The sequence below is a fragment of the Henckelia pumila genome, chromosome 1 (assembly GCF_033568475.1).
Source record: "Henckelia pumila isolate YLH828 chromosome 1, ASM3356847v2, whole genome shotgun sequence".
In the NCBI taxonomy this organism is placed as follows: Eukaryota; Viridiplantae; Streptophyta; class Magnoliopsida; order Lamiales; family Gesneriaceae; genus Henckelia; species Henckelia pumila.
This window is the reverse complement of record NC_133120.1, coordinates 73,369,417-73,397,290: the sequence shown is the minus strand read 5'-3', so window position 1 is coordinate 73,397,290 and position 27,874 is coordinate 73,369,417. Positions and strand designations below refer to the sequence as shown.

The 27,874-nt window shown below is 32.7% G+C and overlaps 2 protein-coding genes across 5 annotated transcripts; both read left to right on the top strand.

The window, feature by feature from the left end:
- Window positions 1-1,003: 1,003 nt before the first annotated feature.
- Window positions 1,004-5,008, top strand: LOC140879100 (catalase isozyme 3). The gene is made up of 8 exons (XM_073282749.1): window positions 1,004-1,145; window positions 1,447-1,543; window positions 2,001-2,278; window positions 2,638-3,414; window positions 3,683-3,772; window positions 4,425-4,492; window positions 4,568-4,661; window positions 4,794-5,008. The coding sequence occupies exons 1-8, from the start codon at window positions 1,131-1,133 to the stop codon at window positions 4,851-4,853; spliced, it is 1,479 nt and encodes a 492-aa protein (XP_073138850.1). The 5' UTR covers window positions 1,004-1,130; the 3' UTR covers window positions 4,854-5,008.
- Window positions 5,009-15,194: 10,186 nt separating this feature from the next.
- Window positions 15,195-19,807, top strand: LOC140879353 (protein NLP5-like). Of its 4 annotated transcripts, XM_073283052.1 has the most exons (6): window positions 15,341-15,625; window positions 16,061-16,945; window positions 17,208-17,255; window positions 17,419-17,533; window positions 17,984-18,214; window positions 18,341-19,807. In XM_073283052.1, the coding sequence occupies exons 2-6, from the start codon at window positions 16,088-16,090 to the stop codon at window positions 19,231-19,233; spliced, it is 2,145 nt and encodes a 714-aa protein (XP_073139153.1). In that variant the 5' UTR covers window positions 15,341-15,625; window positions 16,061-16,087; the 3' UTR covers window positions 19,234-19,807. The 4 variants fall into 4 exon arrangements, with proteins under 4 accessions (XP_073139144.1, XP_073139153.1, XP_073139139.1 ...); XM_073283043.1 differs by lacking the exon at window positions 15,341-15,625 and adding an exon at window positions 15,195-15,265 and having other exon boundaries at window positions 17,419-18,214; XM_073283038.1 differs by having other exon boundaries at window positions 15,341-15,518; window positions 17,419-18,214.
- The last annotated feature ends 8,067 nt before the right edge of the window (window positions 19,808-27,874 follow it).

The window sequence follows — 27,874 nt, the reverse complement described above, 5'->3', positions numbered from 1 at the left end:
TTCTACGTCCCCTTATTCATCTATATTGACGGCATAATTGCCTGGATTCATTTGTTTGTATTATCTATTTTTATGTATAAAAAAATAATATATATAATCTTACTAATGTATACATTAATTTTCAATTAATTAAACTTAAAGATTAAACCACGATTATATCGAAACATAATTCACAACAAAACCAAGATAATTAGGCAAATAGTTATTTTATATGATTTATATTTTTTTAACCATTAGATGTTTTCTTATTTACCAAAAAAATATTAACTTTGTGACCTTTAATGACTTTTTATTTACGAAAATATACCACACATGTAAAATTCATGTATTAGTTGAGTTTTAGTGACTATTTATTTACAAAAAATACTATTTTTTTGTATTTTTTAATTGTATAATTAATTTTTTCTCTTTTATTTCCCTTAAAAAAACCACGATTTTTACAAGTACGCAACGAGTATACAAGAATACTAGTATTTTTTTTATTCAAGACATATTAATTTTCTCCCAAAATATTCCTTGTCCATGATATCACTTTTTTTATATATAAAATAACTAAAATAACAACATGAAAGCTTGAGAATAAATATCATATTTTAATGCATAAAAAAATATAATATTAGTGAGTTCAATTCTCTATGCCACCACCTTCTTGGGTTAACGTCACTCAGGGCTTTTCTAGTGTATTTTACCTGGCTAACGTAGTTTGCAGACTATTGCGTTAGTTCAAAAATTTACCCAGTGCGGACAAAAAGATAGCAGTTAGTTCGAGGTTTATCCCGTGCGCACCAAAAAGTAACAGCGGTGTGCTAAAAAAACCATGTTGTAAGTTGTAACCATCCGTTTGCGCTGTCAAAAAAAAAAAAAATCCGTTTGCACCAATGCCAATTCACTGAAGATAATAATAATTTAATTAAAAAAGATAATAATAATAATTGTTATTTATAAAAGGTTATGAATTATATAATTCACAAAAAATGAGTGATAATATTTTATGTTGGGTTGTGGATAATATTATGTATTTATTTATTTATTATATTTGTAACTGTAAATAGATAATCCCAAGTTTTGCACCCTCTCATCTCATCTCCTTCATTCAGACCAGAACACACGCCACATCTCTGTCCATCACCATGGATCCATACAAGGTACTGTTTTTCGAGGATTTTTATCGTTCGATTTCGTTTTTATTTTCCTTGTGCTGAATTTTGATGTTCGCCATTTCTGGACATTGATCGATTAATGTGTTTCAGCTGGTGATTTTTTGACTTATGATTTGATTGTATTGAAAACCCTTGTTTGGAATGGATTTGGGGTGCAGTTGTATCGAGTTGATCTTTTGTTTACTGCACGAGATGTGGTGGTGGTGGTGGTGGTGTTAGCGAGGTTTTTTTTTTTAGGTTGTGTTTTTAATCTTTTTTTTTTTTTTTTATGTGTTTGATTGTCCAGTATCGTCCGTCCAGTGCTTTCAATTCGCCTTTCATGACCACGAATTCTGGAGCTCCGGTGTGGAATAACAACAACTCCTTGACTGTCGGAACTCGAGGTATTTTCTTTGTTTTCGCTCCAGTAGCCTTTCGGGTTCGTCCTTGTTTTGTTTTGGTAGTAAATCTTAATTCATCTGACGGTACATCTCGATAATTTGTTAAGAGTTTTACAACTTGCAAACGTCTGTTTTAACTCAAAGAGCACTCTAATTTCATTGCCATACCCTGCTGTTATGAAAGGGACCTTGTTCTTTTCATCTAATTCTGAGACAAGGTCTTCCAGAAGTGGATTAATTTTTCTGTGGGGACCATGTGGATTAATATTATAATGCAAGCTCTGCTCTCTGTTTGTTTTGCTTGGAACTATGGAGCTATCTGATTGTATAGTTACAATTGTCTAGCTTGGTTGCATGGTGCAATTTTATATATGTGTAGAGATCATGTGTCCCTGTGTACATGCTTGGGGTGAGACATGAGATTTTAGGTGTCTTAATGCTAGATTCCCCAACTTGACAGGCCCAATCCTCCTCGAAGATTACCATTTGGTGGAGAAACTGGCTAATTTTGATCGAGAGAGGATCCCAGAACGTGTTGTCCATGCTAGAGGTGCCAGTGCCAAGGGCTTTTTTGAGGTCACTCATGATATTACTCACCTTACATGTGCTGATTTCCTCCGGGCTCCAGGAGTTCAGACACCTCTCATTCTTCGATTCTCTACTGTCATCCATGAGCGAGGAAGCCCTGAAACCCTTAGGGATCCCAGAGGGTTTGCTGTGAAATTTTACACCAGAGAGGTAAAAACAGGATCTTTCAGTTTCACGAGAAAAATTTCTTCTCCCTTTATATTGAACTTACGACTTTAAATTGGCTTTAAATTGGATTTATTTTACTATTTTTTTCCCCGCTCATGTCTTGGTTGTAAGTAGTATTATTTGGATATTACCGTGTGGAAAGGTATACGTCTGAAAATGAAGACTGTTATATGTTTAATCTTTTATTATTATTATTTTTATTTAAGTGGAATACTGAGATTTATGCAGGGAGTATTATAACTATGGAATTGCTAGACATGGAAGTAATTGGAGAAAAAGTGTTGCTTAATTTCTCAACCCTTGCATATTTGATTTTTGTCATTTTCTTTTCATTGGTGCAGGGGAACTTTGATTTGGTGGGAAACAACTTCCCTGTCTTTTTCATTCGTGATGGAATGAAATTCCCAGACATGGTTCATGCATTGAAACCCAATCCAAAGTCCCACATTCAGGAGAACTGGAGAATCCTGGACTTCTTCTCCCACCATCCAGAGAGTTTGCATATGTTCACTTTCCTCTTTGATGATGTGGGCGTTCCACAAGATTACAGGCACATGGAGGGCTCTGGTGTCAACACTTATACTCTGATCAACAAGGCCGGAAAAGTACATTATGTGAAATTTCATTGGAAGCCTACATGTGGAGTGAAGTGTCTATTGGAGGAAGATGCTATTAAGGTTGGAGGAGCTAATCACAGCCACGCCACCCAGGATCTCTATGATTCAATTGCAGCTGGCAACTATCCAGAGTGGAAACTTTTTATCCAGGTTATCGATCCTGATCATGAAGACAAATTCGACTTTGATCCACTCGATGTAACCAAGACTTGGCCCGAGGACATCCTACCCTTGCAGCCTGTTGGGCGAATGGTGTTGAACAAGAACATTGATAATTTCTTTGCAGAGAATGAACAGCTTGCGTTTTGCCCTGCTATTGTTGTCCCTGGAATTTACTATTCCGATGACAAGCTGCTTCAAACAAGGATATTTTCTTATGCCGATACTCAGAGGCACCGTCTTGGGCCAAACTATCTGCAGCTTCCGGCTAATGCCCCTAAATGTGCCCATCACAACAACCACCATGAAGGTTTCATGAACTTCATGCACCGGGATGAGGAGGTATGATGCTTAGTGTTTAGTCAGTCTAAAAATCAGATTTTTTACCGTTGAATTATGCTTTATCATAATCCTCTTTTGGTATGAGGCTTCTTGACACTCATTCATGCCCCTTCATGCACATGCTCTGTGTGAAGCAGAGGAGGGGTTTTGATTTCCTTATTTTAAATTCCAACTCTGGTCAACTGGGTTTTAAGTCGCGTGATGTCTTTGACGTGTTCCTCAAATCACTTTGTTCAGATGTATGATCAGATATTATGGCTTGTTTCAGGTAAACTATTTCCCATCAAGGTACGATCCTTGTCGTCACGCTGAAAGGTATCCCATTCCTCCGGTCGTGCTGTCAGGGAACCGGGACAGGGTATTCTTCTCCGTTTGCTTCAGTCTTTTGCTTAACGTTTTGTTTTCGAATTTCTATTGCGACTTAAAAAAGTGCCTAATGGTTTCGTGTTACCAAAAATTAACTGAAACTGGACAAGTTAGCTTTTGGTTGGTGTCTAGAATCAGTTAGGGTTCACAGAGGAGAGTCCGGTTCCTAAGCATCATATAGTCTATAGAGATATATGCATTATATTTTCATGTTTGCTTCGTCTTCTTTTTGACGGAGCTAAGTGGATAATGGAAATTATTACGACAAACCTATGATCAAAGTTCAAGCTCTCCTTCACTTTTGTCCTGGATTTCTAAATATTAGAGAACAGAGTTAATCTAAACACCCTTGAAAATATACGATGTTATGAAATCATCTTTGTCTGGAGTGTGTTTGTTGAGTAAACAAGGGACAAGCATTATTTGTTTGCTTGGTCAACGGTTAAGGATTATTTTCTGAAAGGTATCCGTACACGGGGTATAATTTTCAGTCCTGATCATATTACGGATTCCCTGGTATACATGCCTTTGTGGACTTGAATGTCTGTGTATGTCCAATTAAATGATCGGTTGAATCAGTACGATTTAGTGAAAACTGAGTGGCCAAATACATCTCTCATCGGCCTCTTAACACATTAATGCAGATTTGCATTGCAAAGGAAAACAACTTTAAGCAGCCTGGGGAGAGATACCGCTCCTGGGAACCAGACAGGTACTCACATCCTCCTTGCGTAAGGTAGTCCGAGTCATGAAATTTAATACTTGTTAATGACTTCTTTCTATCCAGGCAAGAAAGATTCATCCGCCGATGGATTGATGCGCTATCTGATCCCCGCCTCACTCATGAGATCCGTGGTATATGGATTTCATACTGGTCTCAGGTATTGTTCATGTGCATTATTAGTGTCAACGTTAAATGTTACAACCGAGGTTTGATCTAGTAATCTTGCTATTCATTAGTCGTCTCTGTCTTGAATTGTTGCGCACTTACCTGTTTTGACATGTTGCTACAGGCTGACAAGTCTCTTGGTCAGAAACTTGCTTCCCGTCTTAACGTGAGGCCAACAATGTAGAGTTACGTATGGAAGAGATGATTTTGATTCATAAAGTGGATGGTAGTCTGTCAATGATCTCTGTTATATATTTTATGTAATGAAGCAAACCTCTCTGTTTTGTGTCATAAATCATCACAATATCTGATGTTTCAATAAATTGGGATTCTATTCTACATGTGAGACTGTATTCTGTCTTGTTAAATGGTAGATTATTGTGCTTCACTCCCCTGCCCATTGCTACTTTTCGTGTGCTGTACTTGAGGCCAATGCTTTTGGGAAACGAATTTCGTAGATCTGCATGTTCCGCGCGAGGCCTACCACATCTAATGGTTTTAACTCCTCGCGTTGGAGGTAGAATCGTTGATGTTGGCATAATGATAATACCGTTTTGCCTTTTGAAGTTTTCCCTTACAGATTGTCGTGTCTTGTCACTTTGCCGTTGTGGTGCCTTCCTATGGTCAGTGGACGCAGGGAGAAATGGTTTTCCATTTTTGTATAATTTTTTGCAAGAAAGAGAACATTTTAAAACCTGATGGAATGCAATACGTTTATTTTCTACATTTTTTCCAAAAAAATTGGAAGAAATTTGAAATTTGTGTTACAGGTAAAATAGCTAACGTTTTTCCTAAATCAATATTAATCGGACAGGTCTCACATGAAATGTCGAAGTATATAGGGAGCAAGTAATCAATCAGTATTATTATTGGCGTAAAAGATAATATTTTTTCAATTATTTGGACCGATTCGAAAATTCATCAAACAAAATTAACCGTGAGCGATACGTATAAGTTTTTTAATATTATAAAGGGTAAATTACGGTTACTTCCCTTGAAGTTTATCACAATTACAAAAAATCCCAACTAAATCTGAAAATAACAATTACTCTCTTAACATTTTTATATATTTAACATATTATCGCTTCCACTAAAAAAATTAATAAACAAAAGTTTTATATTTCAAAATTTTTTACGACATTCCAAATCTACCATTTGTCAATATTATTTATACAAACTAGTATTTTTAATATTTTCATTATTATTTCTTGAAGCTTTCATAATTTTTTAGATTAAATAGAAATTTTTAATATTCGACACATTTGATTTCAAATTACTATCAAATTTCATTGCATCTTAATTATTTTTATTTGGTGACAATAGTGCTAATTAAATTATAAATATATATTCAAAATAAATAATAAAAAATTCACATTTTAATATAAAATTAGTAATATTAATAAAAAATTAATTAAGATGAATTTAAATTTGATAGTAATTTTAAATCAAATTTGTCTAATATTAAAAAAAATTATTTAATCTAAATAATTATGATCAAATATACAAGTAATAAAATTAAATTAATAACAAAACCAATACATTTTCATATTTTAAGCTAAATCAAAATGTTATACGAATAAAAATAATTGAGGTGGATAGGGGTGTAAAAAATGAACCCAACTCGTCAACCCGACACGAGTTGACTCGAAAAATATCGAGTTAGGGTTGAGGATTTTTGCGTTCGGGTCGAATCAGTTTGACCCGAAAATCTAACCCGAGATGACCCGAATTTTTTAAAATTATTTATATATATAATTAAGAAAGATTTGTTACATTTTTATATGTTGTATGTTTGAAACAACTTTATTGTAAATTGATATAATATATATTTTTCATTTAATATTTATTTTGTACAATTTTGATTTTTTAAAATAATTTTTTATTTCTTATAGTAAATATATTTTAAATTTTCTATGACTATACTTTCAAATTTAAATTATATATAAACTTAGATTTTGTTATTATGTGTTTAAATTAAATATTACTATTATTATTATGTGTGTTGAATTTTTATTTAATTATTTTTTAGAAAAAATAAAAAAAATCGGGTTGATCAGGTTAGCCAGGTTCGGTTGGCCATTTTCGGGTTGATTTGGGTTCGGGTTCGGGAATATTTTTAATAATATTTTCACCAACCCGACCGAACCGAAACTAGGAGTGGTAAAATTTTCCGAAATCCCATCTCATTTCCGTCCCGAAAAAATCCCTACCCGAAATTTTTCCGACCCAAATTTTTGGGATTTTTGCTCGTCTCGATTAATATCGGGAGAGGGATCGGGAATAAAACCTTATCCCGACTAGGGGTGTAAACGAGTCGAGCCGGTTCGCGAGCTTTTCGAGCCAACTCGATAAATATTTGATTCGTATTCAAACTTATCGAACTCAAGCTGAATCCAAACATGTCCGAACTTTTTTTCGAGCCGAGCTCGAACCAAAATTATTTTGTTCGATATTTCGCGAGTCTTAATATTTTATTAATATAATATAATTATAATAAATATATATAAATTTTGAACATTTTCGAACATTTTGAGCTTTTCAAACCATAATATCCGAGCAATAGTTCGAATAGTTCACGAATAGGTTCGAATATTTCGAGCCGAACTCGAGCCAAAATATTTAAAATTTTCGAGTTTCGAATCGAGCTCGAACTCGAATATACTTAATTCGAGCCGAATTTGAGCCTTAAATTTTTACCATTATTCGGCTCGATTCGGTTTGTTTTCACCCTAATCCCTACGAGATTCCCGAACCGTCCCGAAATAATATTATAATATATTTTATTAATAATATTATTAATAGATTGAACTAAATATGATTGTGTTTTCACCCATATAATAATTAATTATGAATTTAATTCACATAATTGTTTATTGTTGAGATGATCGAATAGTAGAATAACGAAATAATATTTTTTTGTGTATTTTTTTTAAAAAATTAAACTAATAATTTAATTAATTAATATTTATAATTATCTAATTAGAACAAATACTAGAATAAGAGATATAATCTGACAATCTATTTAACAAAATTTACCTAGTAATTTATATGCGAACATTTTATTAATAATTATTCGATGCATGTTATAATGTTCTTCTTATAACAAAAACTTCAAAAATTATCCAAAATATTTTAATATTATATGTTTTAAGTTTAAATAAATAGCTTGAACAACGAATTATGCATCATGTTTGTATGAAATTTAATATTTATAAATTGCATTAATCTAATATTTTACTTTGGTGTAATTAATTTTTTTAAAAAAATTTGTGCTACCACGTGCGTATGTTCCTTACTATTTATTGAAAATACTGAGCTAATATTCCGAAAACCCACGTGTAAATTTACTTGGAAAAAAAATATCCAAATTTATAATATGCCTTGAAGGAGCGGTAGTTAAGTCAGTTAAAAGATTACAACTCCAAGAAAATTCAAACATTATCCGAAACATTTTAACAAAATAGTCGAAAATTAGAAGTTAAACCAAAATTTGAAAAATTTACGGAGCAAAATCCAAAAATAGACAAATTAGTACTGGACAAGAAAAAATATTTTTCAATTGGATTTATTGAGCAATTAATTTACTCATCGACTTACTCCTCAAACTTTCAGTTTTCACATAAAATATGAGACTTTTTATTTTGTTATTTTTAAATAAATGCATATTTTCATTTTCATTTTCATGAAATAATTACTATTTGCTTAGGATTACCGCAACTTAGCAACTGATAGTCTGATATAAATTTTTAAATTGGTCTCATTTTTTCATATTAATCATTCGATTAGAACGTCGAGCGCTGGTTTCTACGTCTCGTCGCTCCAAGTGCAGCATATATTATATTTAGTCTTGATCACCATGTCAAACAATATTTAGAGTCTAATTCTCCAATTAAGGAGACCAAAATGAATCCTAGCTATAAAGTATATAACATAATAGATATTGATAACTGCTCAAGAACACTTGAATCCGCAATGAAGAAATGCACATCAACATGACCAAGAAACTCTCCATTCAAGCACCACTTGGACGGGGCGAGCTCTGCATCTCGACAACCTTTTTCCACGACTCTCTGCTCGTGATCTCGCCCCACCACCTACCAACGTTTTCCCTCGACGTAAATGTTGGAAAAATCAGATGTGAATAGAATTTCCATTGAATTCCCTCCATGTGCTCAGAGGCCCTTCCAAATTTAATTCACCAATTGATGGACATTAATTATGCTAGGCTGGTTGATGTAAGTTGTCTGGCTGCTGTTGTTTGATACCGTGTTTTTTAATGCCTATATGAAGGCTGCTTTCTTTCACGAAAAACATAAGCTTTCGTTCATTCCTTCTTCCTTTGTCTTCTGCTCTCGCACTCATCTGTAATGAATCATTTCTTTTGCTTCTGAATTATAGCTGCCTTCTGTTGCTTTGCTACATTGTTGAAGCTCCTTAGCTTCTGCTCTTGTTGCCTTTTATTTCAAAATTTATGCATTACTCCACGTGAATGCATGCTTCTGACGCTTTGGTCTTTTCTTCTTCTACATGATATCGTTACGGTACAATTTCAGTTCGCCGGTGTAGTACCTTTGTGCTAGGTGACTACAGGGTTTTACCGGTGTATCCTGGGAAACAGACGTCCGTCGTGATCATCCGAGCACATCCGGGAGGGGACGAATCTGTTTTAAGAAAACTGTAATTTTACAGGCCTCGGTTATGTTATTCTTGATTTGAAGAAAAGTTCACATATTAGTTTTGATCAACGTTAAAAATCTCCCGTGGATATATATTTTGGTTTAACTTCTAATTTTCGACTATTTTGTTAAAATATTTCGGATAATGTTTGAAGTTTCATGGAGTTGTAATATTTTAACTGACTTAACTACTGTTCCTTCAAGGGATTTTATAAATTTGAATATATTTTTTTCCCAAGTAAATTTACACGTGGGTTTTCGGAATATTAGCTCAGTATTTTCAATAAATAGTAAGGAACGTACGCACGTGGTAGCACAAATTTTTTAAAAAATTAATTACACCAAAGTAAAATATTAGATTAATGCAATTTATAAATATTAAATTTCATACAAACATGATGCATAATTCGTTGTTCAAGCTATTTATTTAAATTTTTTCTTATTTAATTTGGATACTTCTCAAAAAAATAAATTTGAAATCATAAAAAATTGTTATGTGTATAAGCAATATAAACAAAAGGGTACGTAATCCAAAAAACTCTAAAACATTCCAAATAAAATTTTTAGTAAATCAAAGTTGTTAAATACTAAAATATGAAAAGTTTTCAAGAAAATAATTATAAAAACTAAAAATTACAATTTGTATAGGTAATATTAATAAAGGGTAAATTTGAAATGTTGTAAAGATTTTTGGAATATAAAATTTTTTTTTAATTAATTTTTTTGATAGAGGGGATAATATGTAAGATATGTAAAAATATCAAGGGAGTAGTTATTTTTACATTTATTTTGAGATTTTTCTAATTATGATAAACCTAGGGGAAGTAAACGTAATTAACCTTATATTAAATTACCGTTTTTTGAATAAAAAAAATACCAAAATCAATGTAGCCCATGTTGATATTTTGGGCACTGGCATCGAGAATCTTGATATAGAATAGAAGTTTTGTATTCCCCGATGTATCATTTGTCCCTTCCAATGTCTACATTGTGATTGGGCTCCAAGCTCCACGTTACTTTACATTTATCCACAAACTATATATTCATTTATACAGTAATGCATCGGAAATTAATAAAGGGTCGTTGTGTAATTTGAAATTATTATACTATATATAGACCATAATTATATAAAAAAAAATTGATGAAGAATTATACAGCATTTTTTTGTATGGAAAAAATAACAAAGAAACAAAAAACCAAGCCAAGGCTTCATTTGCCTCTATTATAAAAATTATTGGTAATAGTTAAATACACACTAGTAATCTAAAACAAAAATCCGCTTATTTAAATATTTTATGTTATTCTAAAGATAAATTAATATTTTAATTATTTTTAAATTGAAAAAATAAATATGAAAAATGATAGTTATAAGTGATAAATAATAAATTTTTGAGCAGATAGCTTGTGAGACGATCTTATGTTTCTTGTGAGACGAGTCAGCCGTGCTCATATTTGTAGTAATATTTTTAATGATGATCCAAATAGAAGCAGTGCCGTACCTGTGATTTTTAGGGTTTGAGTCGAACTTACAAATAATTTTTTCAACTTTTTAAAATTATTTAATAGAGTTTTTGAAAACTAAATATGCAAAATACTATACATAGACTTAATTATAAGAAAAAAACATATAATGTTAAAAAATTTTACAATGTCATTAAATAATAAACTAAAATATTATGAATAATCACTTAAATAATACTTTGTTATTTTTATCAGCAAAAACATCAATTATTTAATAATATACGAAACTCAAGAAAATGAATGCACCAATTGAAGAAATTTCTTACACTATACCTAATTATGCTCACGAATAAAAAAATATCACAAATATTCCTAAAAATATTATAAAATTTAGAAAAAAAAACATATAAGTCTATGAAATCCAATAATTAATAATGAAAGAGAGTGAGTGAAAGTTTTGAAACCCAAGAGTCGTTCTCTATTAATTATCATGTGATGTGATTGAAACTTCAGATTTGAAGAAAAAAATGGTTGATGAAGATGACAAAGTTGCGGAAATACTATTTTTTTGGCAAAATCATGACATTTTTTTTTAAAAAAATTTATGGCACACATACACTAATAATAGTTTATGAATTTTTTTGGGCCTTCTTTTGGACCTGGGCCTGAGGCGGTGGACTCATTCGCCTCATGCCAGGTTCGGGTCTGAATAGAAGACTCGTTTTACAAAATAAATCCGTGAGATCGTCTCACATGAGTTTGTGTAAATTTATTGAAATATAAAAGTAGGACATTTTTGTCTCTCTGTTAATAGACCAAGTTGGTTATAACATGTTGATGCATTATTATATTGTTTAATATATTTACACACATACACACACAAAATTTTTTATTAGATCATTTCACAATCAATTTTGTGAGGTGGATATCCGATTCAATTCGATTCATTAAAAATATTATTTTTAATATTAAAGTATTATTTTTCGTTGTAAATATCCGTCGGGTCAACTCGTCTCATGAATATAAATCCACGAGACTATCACAATATAATAGAGAGAGAGAGAATAAATATGTAGTGTTTAGAGTAGGTTTTGAGAATAAAGAATAATGGACAAGTGCAGTAACTCAAGTAGATGTGAATATTGACCTAAAACTACGTGAATGAATTATGGCATGTTTAGTTGGAGAGATTCGGTTCGGATTCCATTTTTAACTTTAAGCTAACTTTCCTTGATTCTTTCCCATATATACCCAACAACATATTAAATCTTGTACTTTGTGTTACAAATTTAAATTTTGTATCAGCACCATATTAATAACTCGTATTTATTATATAAGTCACTTTTTTGGTCCTGATTAAATATATAGATTTGTACTCTATTTAGCAATATTTTTCAACATTTTTGTTTTACTAGTATACACATATTACGGTCTTGAAAAATTTGCAACCATTTTTTAATAAAATTAAATAAAGTTAAAATAGGAATTATGTATAATATAATTTGTTTTTTTTAATTTGTTTTTTCTTAATTTGTGTGAAAAACAATATATAATTGAGACAAAAGTAAAATATTAATACATGATTTTTTGTTAATAAAGATAAATATAGCACGTGATTTTACCTGCACATAATCAGAGCTTTAGCCTTTAGGCACTGCATGGTCGGAGTTGGGATTTATATTTTATTGTTAAAGATAAAGATAATTGAGTTCAACGGGGTTAAAAATTACAAGATATTAAAATTAGAAATAAATATGGTTTTACGATATAATACTTTCATATTAAAAATAGTCATTGGAAATTTGCAATCAACTCTCTTCTTGTTTCGAGAACTTGCAACTTTATTAAAATCTCTAGGTAAACCAAACCCAAATAAATATCATTTGAATTTCATGAACTGAATTATTCTACATTCAAAACAAATTAAATATAATGAGAAAACCATTAAAACTTAAAAAATTTGTTTGACATTTAGTAGATGAGCTAATCAAAGCGAACTAGAGTTTAATAAACTTTAATTGCAAGTCTATCTCCTATACTAAAGATAGTTATATACACGAGTATGATTTTTAGATTCAATTCATATTAAAATTAAATATTAAATTCAATCACAATCATTGATTTATAGTAGATTATTTTTTTCTAGATAAATTGGTAAAAATTAATTCGGGAAATGTTAGCTAGCAAGTTTTTGACCTAAAAAAAGGCATACAAGCAAGCAAGTTGCCCAAGTACACACTATATTGTACATCACACTTGACGCAAAAGTGATACCCACTTACATATTCATTATTATGAAAATGATAATTGATTTCCTAATCCACTTGAGTCCTTCTCAATCATATTTTGTGCAATATTTGATACCATAAATTATGATATGTTGATTGAATGCTTGCATTTATTGTTAATGTGAGTATGTTGATTTATCCATTACATGTCTAATGATATCACACTTTATATATGAACGCTTTTTATTATTGATCGAAACATGTGATTGATGTCACTATTTGATTTTATGTATAAATAAAAAATAGTTTTTTTGTGAGATAATCACTTAGATCTATATACGTTATAGGGAACTATCTGATCTAATATGTAATATTTTTTTAAAAAAACTACAAAGTAATATTTTTCATAAGTTAGGTCGAATAAGATATCTATCTCACAAATTGACCGTGAGACAATGTTCTTTTTAAGTTTTTGTGATAAACAACATGGAACCGTGATAATCATTAGATCTACTCGCGAGATCGATATACTAAATTTCAGCCCGCCAATGTTTAGTCGATTTATTTGTTAGAACTTATATACTTAATTTGATACTAGTGTGCTCGAGATAAATTATCTACAATATATTTATAAAGATTTTGATAAATATTATATATGATTTTATCACTTTAGCTTTTATCCCCCTTGGTTCTTTACCCATCGACACAAAAAAGTAGAGTGGATTACAACACCACCCGCACAAGAAATTCATACATTATTATTATTACACGATTATTATATTACATCATGTTAATATTATATCCTCAAGTTGATGTGATGTCATCATCATTAACAAATGTACAAAAAAAGTATCCATACTATTTTAAACAAAATGGGGAGAAGCAAAGTCATTAAAGTACAAACCATCCACGCCACCAAACACACACAATTATTAATTTTAATTAACCACTTGCATTATAAAAAATTAACATAATTAAATTTTTATTTCCTTGGTTTACTCCACCATTCTTGTTTATTTTAGTTAGATCTCTCGAACCAACATCAATAATTACAATCGATATCAATTACGGTGTCACATGGCCAAAATCGAGTCGCGCTCTCGAATAGTTCGTCTCGAATCATTGGTTGAGTACCTAGAGTACTAATCGAGTGATTAATTTTTTTTAATCCGTAAAATAAATGTTATGAATACGACTTTGCGTGTCATGTATATCAAATAACTCGATCTTTTGAAGTTCAAATCTAGGAAAATCTTTATGAGGTTGGAAATGACCATAACGACTATCAACTTTTAATGAAATTAGTTACTTACTAGGTAATTATGAAGATGATAATCTTTTACTATGTACAATACAATAACGTTTTATAATAATTATATACAGTTATAATATAATTTTGAATTTGTTTAAAACACCCTCAATCGTATTAAATCAACTACATGGTTTTATATTATAACAACATTTTTTTATATTTTATTTTTTTCTCCTATTATTTCAATTTTAAAAATTAAGAACTTTTGTTTTAATTTTTTTTTATAGACACCTACTTCTTCTTTAGTTTTTTACGAAACACATATATGGTAATAATGGTATGTGTCACGATCCGTTAGTTTTAGTTTAAAATAATAGTAAAGAACTCAAAATACAATTAATCAGATCATTGTTTATAAGTGGCCAAATCCGACTTTTAGATGTCTCAGCCGCAAAATTGGTTAAAAACTCAACATGCGCTGAGTTTGGTTCCATTTTTCTTGAAAAAAAAAATTAATAAAAAGAGAGTGTGTAGTACAAAAATACAATTATAATTTCAATACAATTAAAGAATTGTTTAGAAAATCAAATTAAATTAAATACATATAAAAAAGTACATAAAGAATCAGAAATTCTATTATTCAATAGTGCATGATCAGACCAAAACCAAACAACCCATTTAAATTTTAAAGAAAGAACTGTTTGATCATACAAAAAAACAATAAGAAAAAATCCGAATGACTCAGTCGACAATTTCAATCTCATACAATTTCTCCTATTCTACAGTTGACCGTAGCTGGATTCCTTAGGGGGTTTGTGGTGGGGTCCTTGAATGTTACAAGAATCTTGATTATTAATTTATATTTGTATTACAAATTGAATAATATTTTTCAAGTAAACTACAATATTTATCATTTTATGGAGTATTACGTGCTTGTGCCGATTGATCCAAAGCATCATCTGAGCACTGCTGTGTACAGGTAATATAATAATAATATATATATGTATATAATATAATATAGGTGTGGTGGGGGAGAGAGAGAGACATGGGGACTTGGTTTGTGATGTTTCTTCGTGCTTTGGTTTCTTTGATGGGTAAAAAATAAAGTTGGGGAAATTTATGTAAGTACAACAAAGAACCGATTTTTCAGAGCTGAGACTTGAGACCCTACAAGCTTACATGTGTTGCTGAGATTCCTGCATCACAGGCGGCCACCACAAGTTTTCTTGAGTGTACGAAATTTAATATATATATATATTTATTTCAATTATTGGGGGGGTTGGATTTGGGAAATAAAACCAAAACCACTGTTGGAATATCCTTTGAATCTTGGCACACAGTGAGTTGCTCTTCAAATTCTTTTTCTGTCTGATTTTTCCCTTTTTAGGTGTTTTTGTTTCCATTTTTGTGGGTTTTGTCTTCTGGGATTGGCTGTAAATTTTTTGCAGTCTTGTTTGTGAAGGTCTCTGTTCTTTTTCCTTTTCTTGGTTGGATTTTTTTGGAAAACCCTTTTGTTTTTTTGGTTCTTTTTTGTTTTTTTAAATGGTGGGAACAAGAATCTTGGTGAATGGAGTTATGTCTTTTGACACTTGTAAAGAATCTTCTGAAAGTTAGTTGGTCGTACTTGTGTTTCTCCTGATGTTTCACATCCTATGTTCTTTGTCTGAGCACACCTTTAGATGGTCATTCGATTGATTTGATTGTGAATTGATTGTTGTCTGGATTTAATTGTGGTGGAGGCTGATTTTGTTGAATATGGTATTGTGATATGCAGTTGTGATTTTGTGGGAAGGTTGGGGCAATGGAAGAAAATGTAGTTCCCCTTAATTCTGTATTGGGTGCTGTTCCATGTGATTCTTTCATGGATCTGGATTACATGGACCAATTATTGTTAGATGGATGTTGGTTAGAAACATATGGATCCGAATTCCTGAATTTTGATGCTTCAACTCCCATTTCACCCTTTGAACCTTCGTTTCTGTGGTCGACTCTAGAAGCGAATACTACTGTCGAATTCGGCGGGGTCTCTGTGAAAGAAGAGAGACAAAGATCATCTTTCCCAGAGAATGTATCCACAAGGCAAGCTCAAGATGCCCTTGGTTCTGTGTGTCAGCCCGAAAACAACTATGCCGTTGAAGGTTCTGATTCAAGAAAAAGGTTGTGGATTGGACCTAGACCTTCGACCCCCGTAACAGACCGATTGATTCAGGCTCTTGGATATATAAAAGATCACTCAAAGCATAAAGATGCCCTGATTCAAGTTTGGGTTCCTGTAAACAGAGATGGAGATGGCAAGCGTGTGCTGACTACAAACGATCGACTCGTTTCCGTCAGCCTCAACTGCCCAAGTCTTGCTCAATACCGGGAGGTTTCAAAGCGTTACCAATTTTCGACCGAGGAAGATTCGAAAGAAGCCGCGGGATTGCCTGGTAGGGTGTTCCGGAATAAGATCCCTGAGTGGACTCCTGATGTTCGCTTCTTTAACAGTGACGAATATCCTAGAGTTGATGCTGCACATAAATATGATATTCAGGGTACTCTTGCGGTTCCGATTATTGAACAAGGTAGTCAAACTTGTTTGGGTGTTATCGAAGTTGTTTTGACGACGAGGAAGCTCAAATATCGTGCGGAGCTAGAAAGTGTCTGTAAAGCTCTTGAGGTTTGATTTTGTGCCTTTTTTTTTTGTATTCTCTTGGTACATCATCCAAGCATTATTATGCTATGTTCCATGTTTTATAGCTACTGAAAACTGCCTATCTGAGACATTTCACATTTGATTACTTAACTTCATATCCGTTTTGTTTTGTTTGAAATTAGTGCTGAAATCTTGCTGTTAGTCAATTTTATTGTTAGATACATTTTCAACTTACAACAAAGAATTCTTTTATTGTTTGACAAGAAAATAATTTGTTTTTGTGTAGGCTGTTGATCTCAGGACTTCTGAAGTTCCTACTGTGAAGAATCTTAAGGTATTTGGTTACATGATATATGATAATGATCAGGGGCGATTCCTGAAATTTAGAGTTTAACATTTTGAAATCTGAAAATCTTTTTATCTGTGGGAAGATGGTCGTCGAGTTCGACCCTTATTGATATGCCTCTGATATTTGTGGTTCTTTTTTTTTTTTGCAGACAAGTGATCTATCTTACCAAACTGCACTACCGGAAATTTTAGAAGTTCTGCAATCTGCCTGCCAAACGCATGGATTACCTTTGGCTCAGACATGGGTCCCGTGCATCTTGCAAGGTAAAGGAGGATGTCGTCACTCGGATGATAATCTAGAAAACTGTGTCTCCACTGTAGATTCTGCGTGTTACATAGGCGATTCCCGTATTCGGGGGTTTCATGAAGCTTGTTCCGAGCACCACTTGTTGAAAGGTCAAGGGATCGTTGGTAAAGCATTTAAAACTAATCAGCCTTGTTTCTGGCCTGATATTACCTCTTTTAGTAAAACGGAGTACCCACTTTCTCACCACGCAAGAATGTTTGGACTACAAGCTGCCGTTGCTATACGGCTTAGGAGTATTTGCACAGGTTCTGCTGACTTTGTATTGGAGTTCTTTTTGCCCATAGATTGCAAGGATTTAGAAGAACAGAAGAAAATGCTCACTTCTTTGTCGCATATAATACGAAATGTTTGCCAGACTTTACGAGTTGTCACAGACAAAGAGTTACAAGAAAATCTTACTTTGCCAGATGAAAAATTGATAGCGTCTCCAGCAACGAGATTCAGCCAGGGACCTGGTTCTGATTCGAGAGAAGGTGTCACATTTGTAACAAAGCCATCTACTTCTGGCGATGGCAGTTCATTCTACACGGACAGAAGCGAAGAGAAAAGACGTACTAAAGCTGATAAAACTATTACCTTGCAAGTTCTTCGGCAACATTTTGCGGGTAGCCTGAAAGATGCTGCCAGGAATCTTGGTGGTGAGCATAAATTTTTCCTCACAGTGATTAGTGGTTTTTCTTTTTTCTTTTTTATGTCAATTATCAAAGATGATATTTGTAAATTAGCGTCTAATGTTTTGGTTTTTCCTTTATATTTGATACCAGTTTGCCCCACAACTTTGAAGAGGATATGCAGGCAGCATGGAATACAGCGTTGGCCTTCTCGAAAAATCAAGAAAGTTGGGCACTCCCTACAAAAGATCCAACGTGTGATCGACTCTGTCCAGGGTGCCTCTGGAGTCTTGCAGATTGAATCTTTCTACTCAAACTTTCCTGAACTGGCATCCCCAAATGCATCGAAAACTTCTGATTTATCAAATTTCAAATCTACAGATCATGTACATCCTGCGGGAGTACATCCTGAAAGCTTCCTTTCAAGCCCTGCAGCTGCTACCTCTCTGTCACCTTCTACTTCTTGCAGTCAAAGTTCCGGCTCAAGTGGATCTTGTTCCAGTGGAACACCGCCGAAATCATTTTCTTTGAGCATTCCGCGTAACGAAGAATCAGTCTTTAAGGATGAATACGCCGATGGCATGTTCAAGAGGGCTAGAAGTGATGCAAATTTACATCTGTCAAGTGACGAACGAAAGCTCCTTCAAAGATCCCAAAGCCAGGCATCTTTATACGTGACTGCAAAACCAGAAGATAGCCCTCCCACAACACAAGTAGGTGGCGGCGTTAAAGCTCTAGAAAGAGTCGGTCCACGGGTAAAAGTTACTTTTGGGGAAGAGAAGATCAGATTCCGGATCCAAAATTCTTGGGGTTACAAAGATCTATACCAAGAAATTTGCAGAAGATTTGGTGTGGGTGACACCCAAGGATACCATCTCAAGTATTTGGACGACGATGCTGAATGGGTATTGCTGACATGTGACGACGATTTGGTGGAATGTGTGGATGTTTGTCACTCCTCTCAAAGCGACACTATCAAGCTCCAACTTGTTGGCGATTCCCAAACACAAGTTGGCTTGTCATTTGGCAGCAGAGATCATTCTTGATAATCATCCGATCAGAAACCAGCAAGTACCTTAAATTTTGGCGTTCTTGCTATATGGATGAGATTTTGAAAGTGGTTTGTCTTGTCAGTTTATTGCTCGAGAATAGGTTCGACGCCTTGAATCGCACTGAACAAGGCGTTCGTTCCTGGGCGCAGACAGCAGAGCGAGGTAGTTTCTTGTCATGTAAAATGATTTCAAGCTTTTCTAAAACTTTTCTCAGAAACATGAAATCCTTCTGCCTTCCTGGGGTTGCCCCTGTCTCGATAGAAACTCGGAAGAATGCAGAAACCACGAAACTCGGTGAAGCTGCATACGCCACACTGCATAATACAGTTTACAGACGAGGATATCACACTCCACACTACACTTCCCTTGCTACATTTCATCTGTAAATGGTATTTCTCAATCTATGTTGAGAGAGTCGCCATTGTAAAGTTTGGTTTCTTTTTTAGAAATCTTACTACCTCCATGTTGATAAAGCTAACTTCATGTTGGTTTGTGGTCAAAAAAGGGATTGAACTTTTTTGTGAGTTTGGTATACTTTCAATTTGGATAGGAAATGATTTTATCAAAGTTTGAGTCTTTAGCTCTTGATACATTTATTTATTTATTTATTTTTTGCAGTTTATATATATCTTTATTTATTAATTAAGAACAAAAGGAAAAATATAAAACTTTATTTAACTTGGACCCAAAATTATGTAGTTCTATAAATAGTTGCTAGAAAATGTTAAACGAACTAACCCTATATATATTATTCGGATTAATAGAAAAATGAGATTTAAGTTGATATTGGTAGAAGTTATATTTTTAATTAATTAAATAAATAATAAGATATTACCAGATTAAAAAAAAAAGAATTACAATTTTTAAATGAGGAGTGTATTTACTCTCCAAAATTTATTAATCATTCTCTGATCTAATTTTTTAATTATTAAATCGACTTCTATGTCTTTTATGACTTGTTTAATTTTTTTTTGATATAAATGCACTCAACTTCCAATTTTATTCATATGATTCTATAAAAGAAGCATTCTCAATTTAATATCTGTATTTTTTTAAAAAAAACATATTAATTTTTTAAAAATATAATTATATACGTAATTATTATTTTGTACGAGAATATATTAAAAATTTATGTTAACTCTTAAATTTTTTAGATACTTTACCATATTTTCTAAACTTTTTAGAAAAAAATGTGGCAAACATGATTGTGTATAACCTTCCAGAGTTTCCCAAATAAATTTAATTTACTGCGGTCAAATAAAATAACTAAATTATTATTTAAAACACACATATATATACACATTGACATGTACTTTTTAGAAAATCATTGAACTAAAAAAAATTGAAAATACAATCCTAATATATACATGATTATCGCAACCAAAATATTTTTTCATGTAAAACTCAAAGATATTCCTGCATATCAATATTTGATCTTAAACTTCTTTCATGACCACTTGGTTTTTTGATGTGTGGACCTATAGTAATCATCAGCAATCGAATAGTCATTGCTGCATAAAATCCAATGTCATGATATTATAATTTGTAACAAAATAATAGATGAAAACAATTAACAACTAATGAACCAATAGTAGAATTGCGAGAAAAAATGTTCCTGAAAAGTAATTATCACTAATTTCAAAAGAAACTTGAGAATATAAAATTTAAGGCTACCAAGAAGAACACAACAAAAAACATTAAAATGTGTAACTTATGTAAAATCATGGAAAAAAACACAAAGAATAATAATTTGTATGATAAAATCCCGATATCAAATCAGTAGTCGATAAATTACGAAGCTACGTTCGTCAACTTTGATTGAAAATAACGTGATATGAACCGTATGAATCACATCCCCTAAACTCCATCTTAATTCCTAACTCGAATTACCCAAATGTAAAATGATCAAGAATATACGTAGATATCATATTTAGAGAAGCCTAAAAGGAAGCTGGAATTAAGATATAATATGTATACATACATATTCCATAAACTGAATTATATTTAAAAATGCCTAAAACCAAGCTGGCATTAAAATGTAATCTATAATATATACATATTCCATAAACTGACTGATAAATCACTCTAAAACAACTGCCCTCCAAAACAGAGACAAATTATATTCCCATGGGCTGGTAATATATACATATTCCTACTGCAATGGTGCCATATCCAAAATCAAAATAGTAAAAAACGCATAAACGTGGACACAACCGCCAACTGCCATATGGGTCCTAAATATGCACTTAGCAACTGAAGTCGTGAAGTTCTTAACTTGTGTAAGACCAATACATATGCAAATGCTAAACTAAATGGAGCTTGAGTATGCCTCCTTACGGCCAGGTCATGTGTAGTAAAAATTAATTTTTCCTTTTCACACATTTCATCGAACAGGTGGTGGTTGATTTCTTTGATAACAATAGAGAAGTCGTAGAAGAGAAGTGAATTTATGGCAAATCAGTAGAACCCGAATAGAGTAGGACACACGTAACTTAAAGTAATCAAATGAATGTGTTTGTTACCTTATGCAAAACCCAATCTGATGATTTTTTTTATGTACTCCACTGGTTTTCGTTGGAAAATCTTCAGCACTTGGAGAAATACTAAAAAGTAATTGAAAGAGTAATCAGACTTCCAATGCCGTTGCCGTAGAAATTTTAGGATGAATGATGAGTGAGTGAGTTTGAGATGGAGAATTGGTTGTGTAACGACCCACTATATCAAGACGGGTCTTTTCAGCGTGCTTATGTCCGTCACCCATCCTAAAATTGCCCCAAGTCAAGCACGCTTAACTTTGAAGTTCTTATATGATGAGCTCCCGAAAAGAAGATACACCTTCTTGATATGAATAGTACATATGAAATCTTTTAAGCCCTCCTCAACCATGTAGTCCCATACCTACACAATCTCAGAATCCCCTCTCATTCCGGCACGGGATCGGTTCATTCATGTCTCCCTTCTCCTAGAAGCCTACCAGGAGCATTGTCCGTGCAACCTCTTGGCACCGGCGATCACTCCCTGCCTCCTTAGCCCCGGGCGTCACATGCCCACCAGCTTCCGCTTGGTTCGTCCCCGAACCATACCGTACTAAGAGATGTCGGCTCTGATACCATTTGTAACGACCCACTATATCAAGACGGGTCTTTTCAGCGTGCTTATGTCCTCACTCACACGCACCCTGAGAAACTTCCCAGGAGGTCACCCATCCTAAAATTGCCCCAAGTCAAGCACGCTTAACTTTGGAGTTCTTATATGATGAGCTCCCGAAAAAAAAATGCACCTTCTTAATATAAATAGTACATATGAAATCTTTTAAGCCCTCCTCAACCATGTAGTCCCATACCTACACAGTCTCAGAATCCCCTCTCATTCCGGCACGGGATCGGTTCATTCATGTCTCCCTCCGCCTAGAAGCCTACCAGGAGCCGCTCATTGTCCGTGCAACCTCTTGGCACCGGCGATCACTCCCTGCCTCCTCAGCCCCGGGCGTCACAGGTTGAGTAGAGAACTTGAATGGAGAGGCCGAAACTGATATGTAAACCCACAAAGCACGATCTACAGAAAGGAGAGTAACAGTTTTGAATCATGCCAAACGCACGAAGACAGTTTCTATGGAACTCTAATCTTTAATAAAATAGTAATAGATATAAAAAAGAAATACATGAATTATTGTAGCAACTCCTTCATCACATGCCAATTGAGCTCTTAAATTTCTAAATTTTAGTAACATTTTTTTTAAAAAAATTTGAAGAAGATAAAATGTGTTATGATGTATCACCCAAATCAATTTAATAAAAAATCGGCCAGTATCACTCAATGAAATGATGAAATCAGATAAACCAAATCTCAAAGCACACGTGTTGCGTATATCATGAAAATGAAATTAGTTGCAACAATTTTCGTTTACGTATCCGTACAAAGGTTCCTTTAAATTGAAGTGAAAATAATAGGAGGAACATTACAAACAAATATGAAGTGAAAACTATATCACATATAAGGGGAAGAAAAAAGACGGTCAAAGAATACTGGTCAATAAACTCCATGAATGATAATTTGCCATGAAATTCTTAGTATTTCACCATGGTTATTATAATATGGAGTTTTAACCGATGTAGTTTATTGACCAAAAAGAAATTTTTACTCATTAAACCAAGCTAGCGTTTTAAAAATTATGCAATAAACTTCATTAAGAAAAAAAACATGGACGGACAATATATATTAATTAATTCCAAAAAGATAAGTCTTTTAAATAAAAGTATAGATTCTATCGTGTAAATAGCTGCGGCAAACATTGCTGCAAAATCATCCTCGAGAATTTTCTAATTCATGAATCATGAATTTAAAATATTATGAAAAAATAAGTTGTAGACTTTTATTATTGTATAATATTGTACAATAATCAAAACACAAAAGAACCATAATTAAATGTTGTCCACCTCTTGCTGGATTAGTTAGAATGACAACTCATACCGGCCGCCTTTGATTGGAAGCTAAAGCTGGAGCAATATCCAGCAATATTCCTGATATTTATAGTTTCATAGTAAATCAAAATAATATACTTTTGAAGTGTGAAAATAAAAAAATTAATGAGCCACAGGTTTTTTAAAAAGAACCAGATTGAAACACAAATTAAAGTTTTGCTTACACATGCGTATTTCAAAAAACATGGTAAAAATCAAAGAACGAAAGTAGATTAAAGTAAATTTTACATACTAAGATTCAAATAATATGTGAAAAATAAATTACATATACGAACAACATAAAAACATTTTTTATTGCAGAAATTCGTCGAACACTTGTTACACGTTTAACTTATAAACCATGGTAAAAAAAATCAAGGCATTACCTTGGCTGGAATACACGAACCACAACATATTAAGATACGAATAGATGAATTAAGTAGATGATATTCAGATTGGGGAGTAATATATTCGAAAATTACCTCAAAAAATGGAAATGATGTGGCCAGATCGAGATAAGCGGAAAAACAATATGCAAATGGTGTGCAGAAGAACTTCAAACGGATCAGAAAAGTTAATGAGAAATTTAAAAAAAATAGACGGTTGCATTAGATAAGATCGTGGGGATTATGATTTCCGAGGGATAATATTTCCGATAAAATTTAGGCTCTCACCCACGATGAGGGAACAGGTGGGCGGGGTGGCAGTTCTAATTTAACTGAATGAGTTTTCTTCCCAATGGTTTTGCCCAAAGCAAATAATCGATCCCTTATTTAAGTAAGATATATATTTTTAAAATAATTGAGATAGGTCATACCAAAATTAACAGGTCATACCAAACAGTTAATATAATATCCTGAGCTTTTATTAAATAAAAAGAGATTTGAGCTGAAGCAAAAATCAGAACGGCTCTTTCTTCAAATTAAAATTTTACATCACAATCTATATTTATAATTTTGTTGGAAATTGGTTAAAGAATTCAACTATATGGAGCCCAAGGATGATTCAAAGTGAGGATTTGATGACTCTGGAAATTTTTATATTTTATTAGGACTCTATAGAGTTTATTTTTATTAGGACTCTATATTATTATCTTTAAATACATAAACATTGGTAGCTTAATAAAAAAATTTCTCTTTTCGCTTTCTCAACTGATTCTTTACATTACTTTTCATTTTCTTCTTAAAATATTCAATAAATTTGTGTCAGAGACACTTCTAAAAGAGATCTGTAGGATTTCAAAAATTTTCATAATGAATTCAGAAAATTCTTTCACCAAAATTGCACCTTCAATATTTGATGGATTAAATTATCAAGTATGAGCTGTTAGAATGAAGCATATCTAGATGTCCACGATTTACGGAAAGCCGTCAAAAAGAATATGAAGTTCCAGATCTGCCTCACAACCCAACGATGACACAAATAAAAAATCAAAAGGAAAAAAAAAAGAAAATCAAAGGAAAAAATCAGTCTCATCCTCTGTTTTTTTTTCTTTCTAGAATCATGATACTGAAATCAACCAAAAAAATCTGAGATTTTTTGAAGAAAGAATATGAAGGAAGTGAAAAGATCAAAAGGATGCAAGTGCTGAATTTGATTAGAGAATTTGAGATGCAAAGGATGAAAGAATCAGAAACGATCAAGGAATATGATAAAGCAAAATATAAATTTTTGTGATGATATTTATGCATCACAAAAACACTGAGGAGATGAGTTAAACACGTTGAAAAAAGCCAAGAATAAAATTTGATATGAATTTAAGGAAACATTTGATCTTTAAATATAACTAAAATGATAAAAAATCTCTTATCAGATTAGTAAAGATGATTAGTGATTGAAAAACTACTTCGGACTATTCAGAACAATCTTCAGATCTATTCTCATTACCAGACCATATAAGATATATTCAGACCAGAACAGATACAACCAGACTCGATCAATCACGTCGTCTGAACATCATGCTAATTCAGTCGAAGTTGTTGGAGATAAAGCCAAAACAAGTTGTTGGAGATAAAGACGTTGCAATTCGTACTTGACAACATTCAAATTGTCCCACTACCTTTAGTGCTATTTTTGGAAAGAGGATGAGGACACATGACACATTCTACTTGATTACCGGTTATTCTTGGATCAAATCTTCACGGCTAAATTTTCGAACGTTGGATGAATCACCACTATAAATGCTTTCTTGGATAGGAAATGATTTTATCAAAGTTCGATTCTTTAGCTCTTCATACATGTTTCTTTTGCAGTTTATATTTATCTTTATTTATTAACAAGAAAAGGAAAAATAAAAAAAACTTCATTTAACTTGAACCCAAAATCATGTAGTTGTATAAATAGTTACTAGAAAATGTTAAACGACATATTAAAGACATAATGAGAGCCCGTACTAACCTATCTTATTTGGATTAATAGCAAAAAAGGGATTATCAATTGGGTTAATGAAATCCTACACTATGGGTTTGATATTGGTAAAAGTTTTAAAATATTATTACTTCTGGATTTCACATTTTAAAAAAGCTTTTTTGCTTATATATATTTTGAGGGCAAGTTTGTCTTAAATCCTCGAACTCAAACATAATTTTGCTTTCAGTCCTTGCCAGAAAAAAGTATGAACTCTCTGTTCCACACAAAAATATTTCTACACTTCCTGGACCAACATGCTTTTTTATAGGTGAAAATAAGTACAAAACATTAAAAATATGACACTAATATATGATATTTGAGTACTAGTTGATTTATATATGGTACAAAAGATAGAATTTTGGGTATAAGATTTGAGAAACTTTATTATATCAACATTTGCAACACATGTTTGAAAATTGGATACTCAATAATACATATTAGTACAAGATATAAAACAATTGATACTTCACTATCATATATCAGTACCATATTTCCAAGTTTTGTACCCGCGTTCAATTAAAAAAAAAGATAAATATATAAATAATATCAATACTTGCATACATTTTTGAGTACTCAAAAATCATATATTACTACCAAATTTGAAACAATTTATGCTAAAAAATCATGTATTAGTACTATATTTTCAATGTTTTGTACCGACTTTCATTCGAAAAAAAAAGTGGGCCCAGGAAGTGCATAAATATTTTGCTATGGATCAAAGAGCTCAAGCATATTTTTTTTCTGACAGGGACTCCGGGTTTTAAAGAAAATTTACTCATATTTTTTTTTGAAGGAAATATGAACATTCATTGCTATCCAAGATCATATTTTAAAACCGAACGTATAAAGTAAGGAATAGAGTCAATAAAATCTACATCAAAACCAAAACGTAATCCTTCGGATGCGAGAAAGCGTGCCAACTGGTTAGCTTGGCGAGGACAATATTGAATAACAGAGCCTGCAGGAACATGGTTGCATTGCATGATCTTCGAAGATCAGCAATAATTGGAGCAGTCATCGATAACAAATAGTTATTTTTGAGTTCATTAATAACATTGACCGCATCTGTTTCAATCGTCCAAAGCTGATAATGAAATTGAAAGGCCATTCCGATTCGGACACCCTCTCGAACTGCATACACTTCAGCCAAATGAGGTGAAAAGATTCCTGGAAAACACATGATGAGTTATAATTTCAAACCAACTTAATTATCGAGTCCAGTCACATCGCTCAACGGGAATTCGACGCAGTTCATCATGATAAATTTGACATAGTGTATGATGAATGAGTTCCCAATTCCAGCAACATGTGGGTAAAAGATAAGATCAGTCACCTTCATATTAGCAATTAAACTGAACAGGAGGAATCATAATGGGTTTAAAAAAGCACGGTCTCAGTAGCCATGGATCCTGGAATACCTGAAGCAATTCGCCCAATGAATACGACCTCCACTGTTATTGTCACCCCACCAAAACCTTGCAATTAAAGATTGAAGAGATTTACAGAGCATCCAAGGAAGTCGAAAAACATTCATTGTGTAGGTGGTGGTAGCTTGCGCCACTGCTTTTGTCAAGAATAGTCAACCAAAGTCCCACATTGGAAGATTATTAGGAATGGTCAACCAAAACCCACATTGGATGACCAAAAAGTCCCACATTGGAAGTTTAAGTAAAAAGATCATGGATTAAAATATGGAATGATATCTCCATTGGTATGAAGCCTTTTGGGTTGGTTCCCAAAAACAAAACCATGAGGGCTTATGCCAA

Excerpts from the sequence above, each read along its gene's own strand:
- LOC140879100 (XM_073282749.1), top strand. Across the intron at positions 3,773-4,424 it reads TGTCAGGGAACCGGGACAGG|ATTTGCATTGCAAAGGAAAA; the intron begins GTATTCTTCTCC and ends ACATTAATGCAG. Across the intron at positions 4,662-4,793 it reads GGATTTCATACTGGTCTCAG|GCTGACAAGTCTCTTGGTCA; the intron begins GTATTGTTCATG and ends ATGTTGCTACAG.
- LOC140879353 (XM_073283043.1), top strand. The coding sequence starts at position 16,088 with ATGGAAGAAAATGTAGTTCCCCTTAATTCTGTATTGGGTGCTGTTCCA. Across the intron at positions 16,946-17,207 it reads GTGTCTGTAAAGCTCTTGAG|GCTGTTGATCTCAGGACTTC; the intron begins GTTTGATTTTGT and ends GTTTTTGTGTAG. Across the intron at positions 17,256-17,418 it reads CTACTGTGAAGAATCTTAAG|ACAAGTGATCTATCTTACCA; the intron begins GTATTTGGTTAC and ends TTTTTTTTGCAG.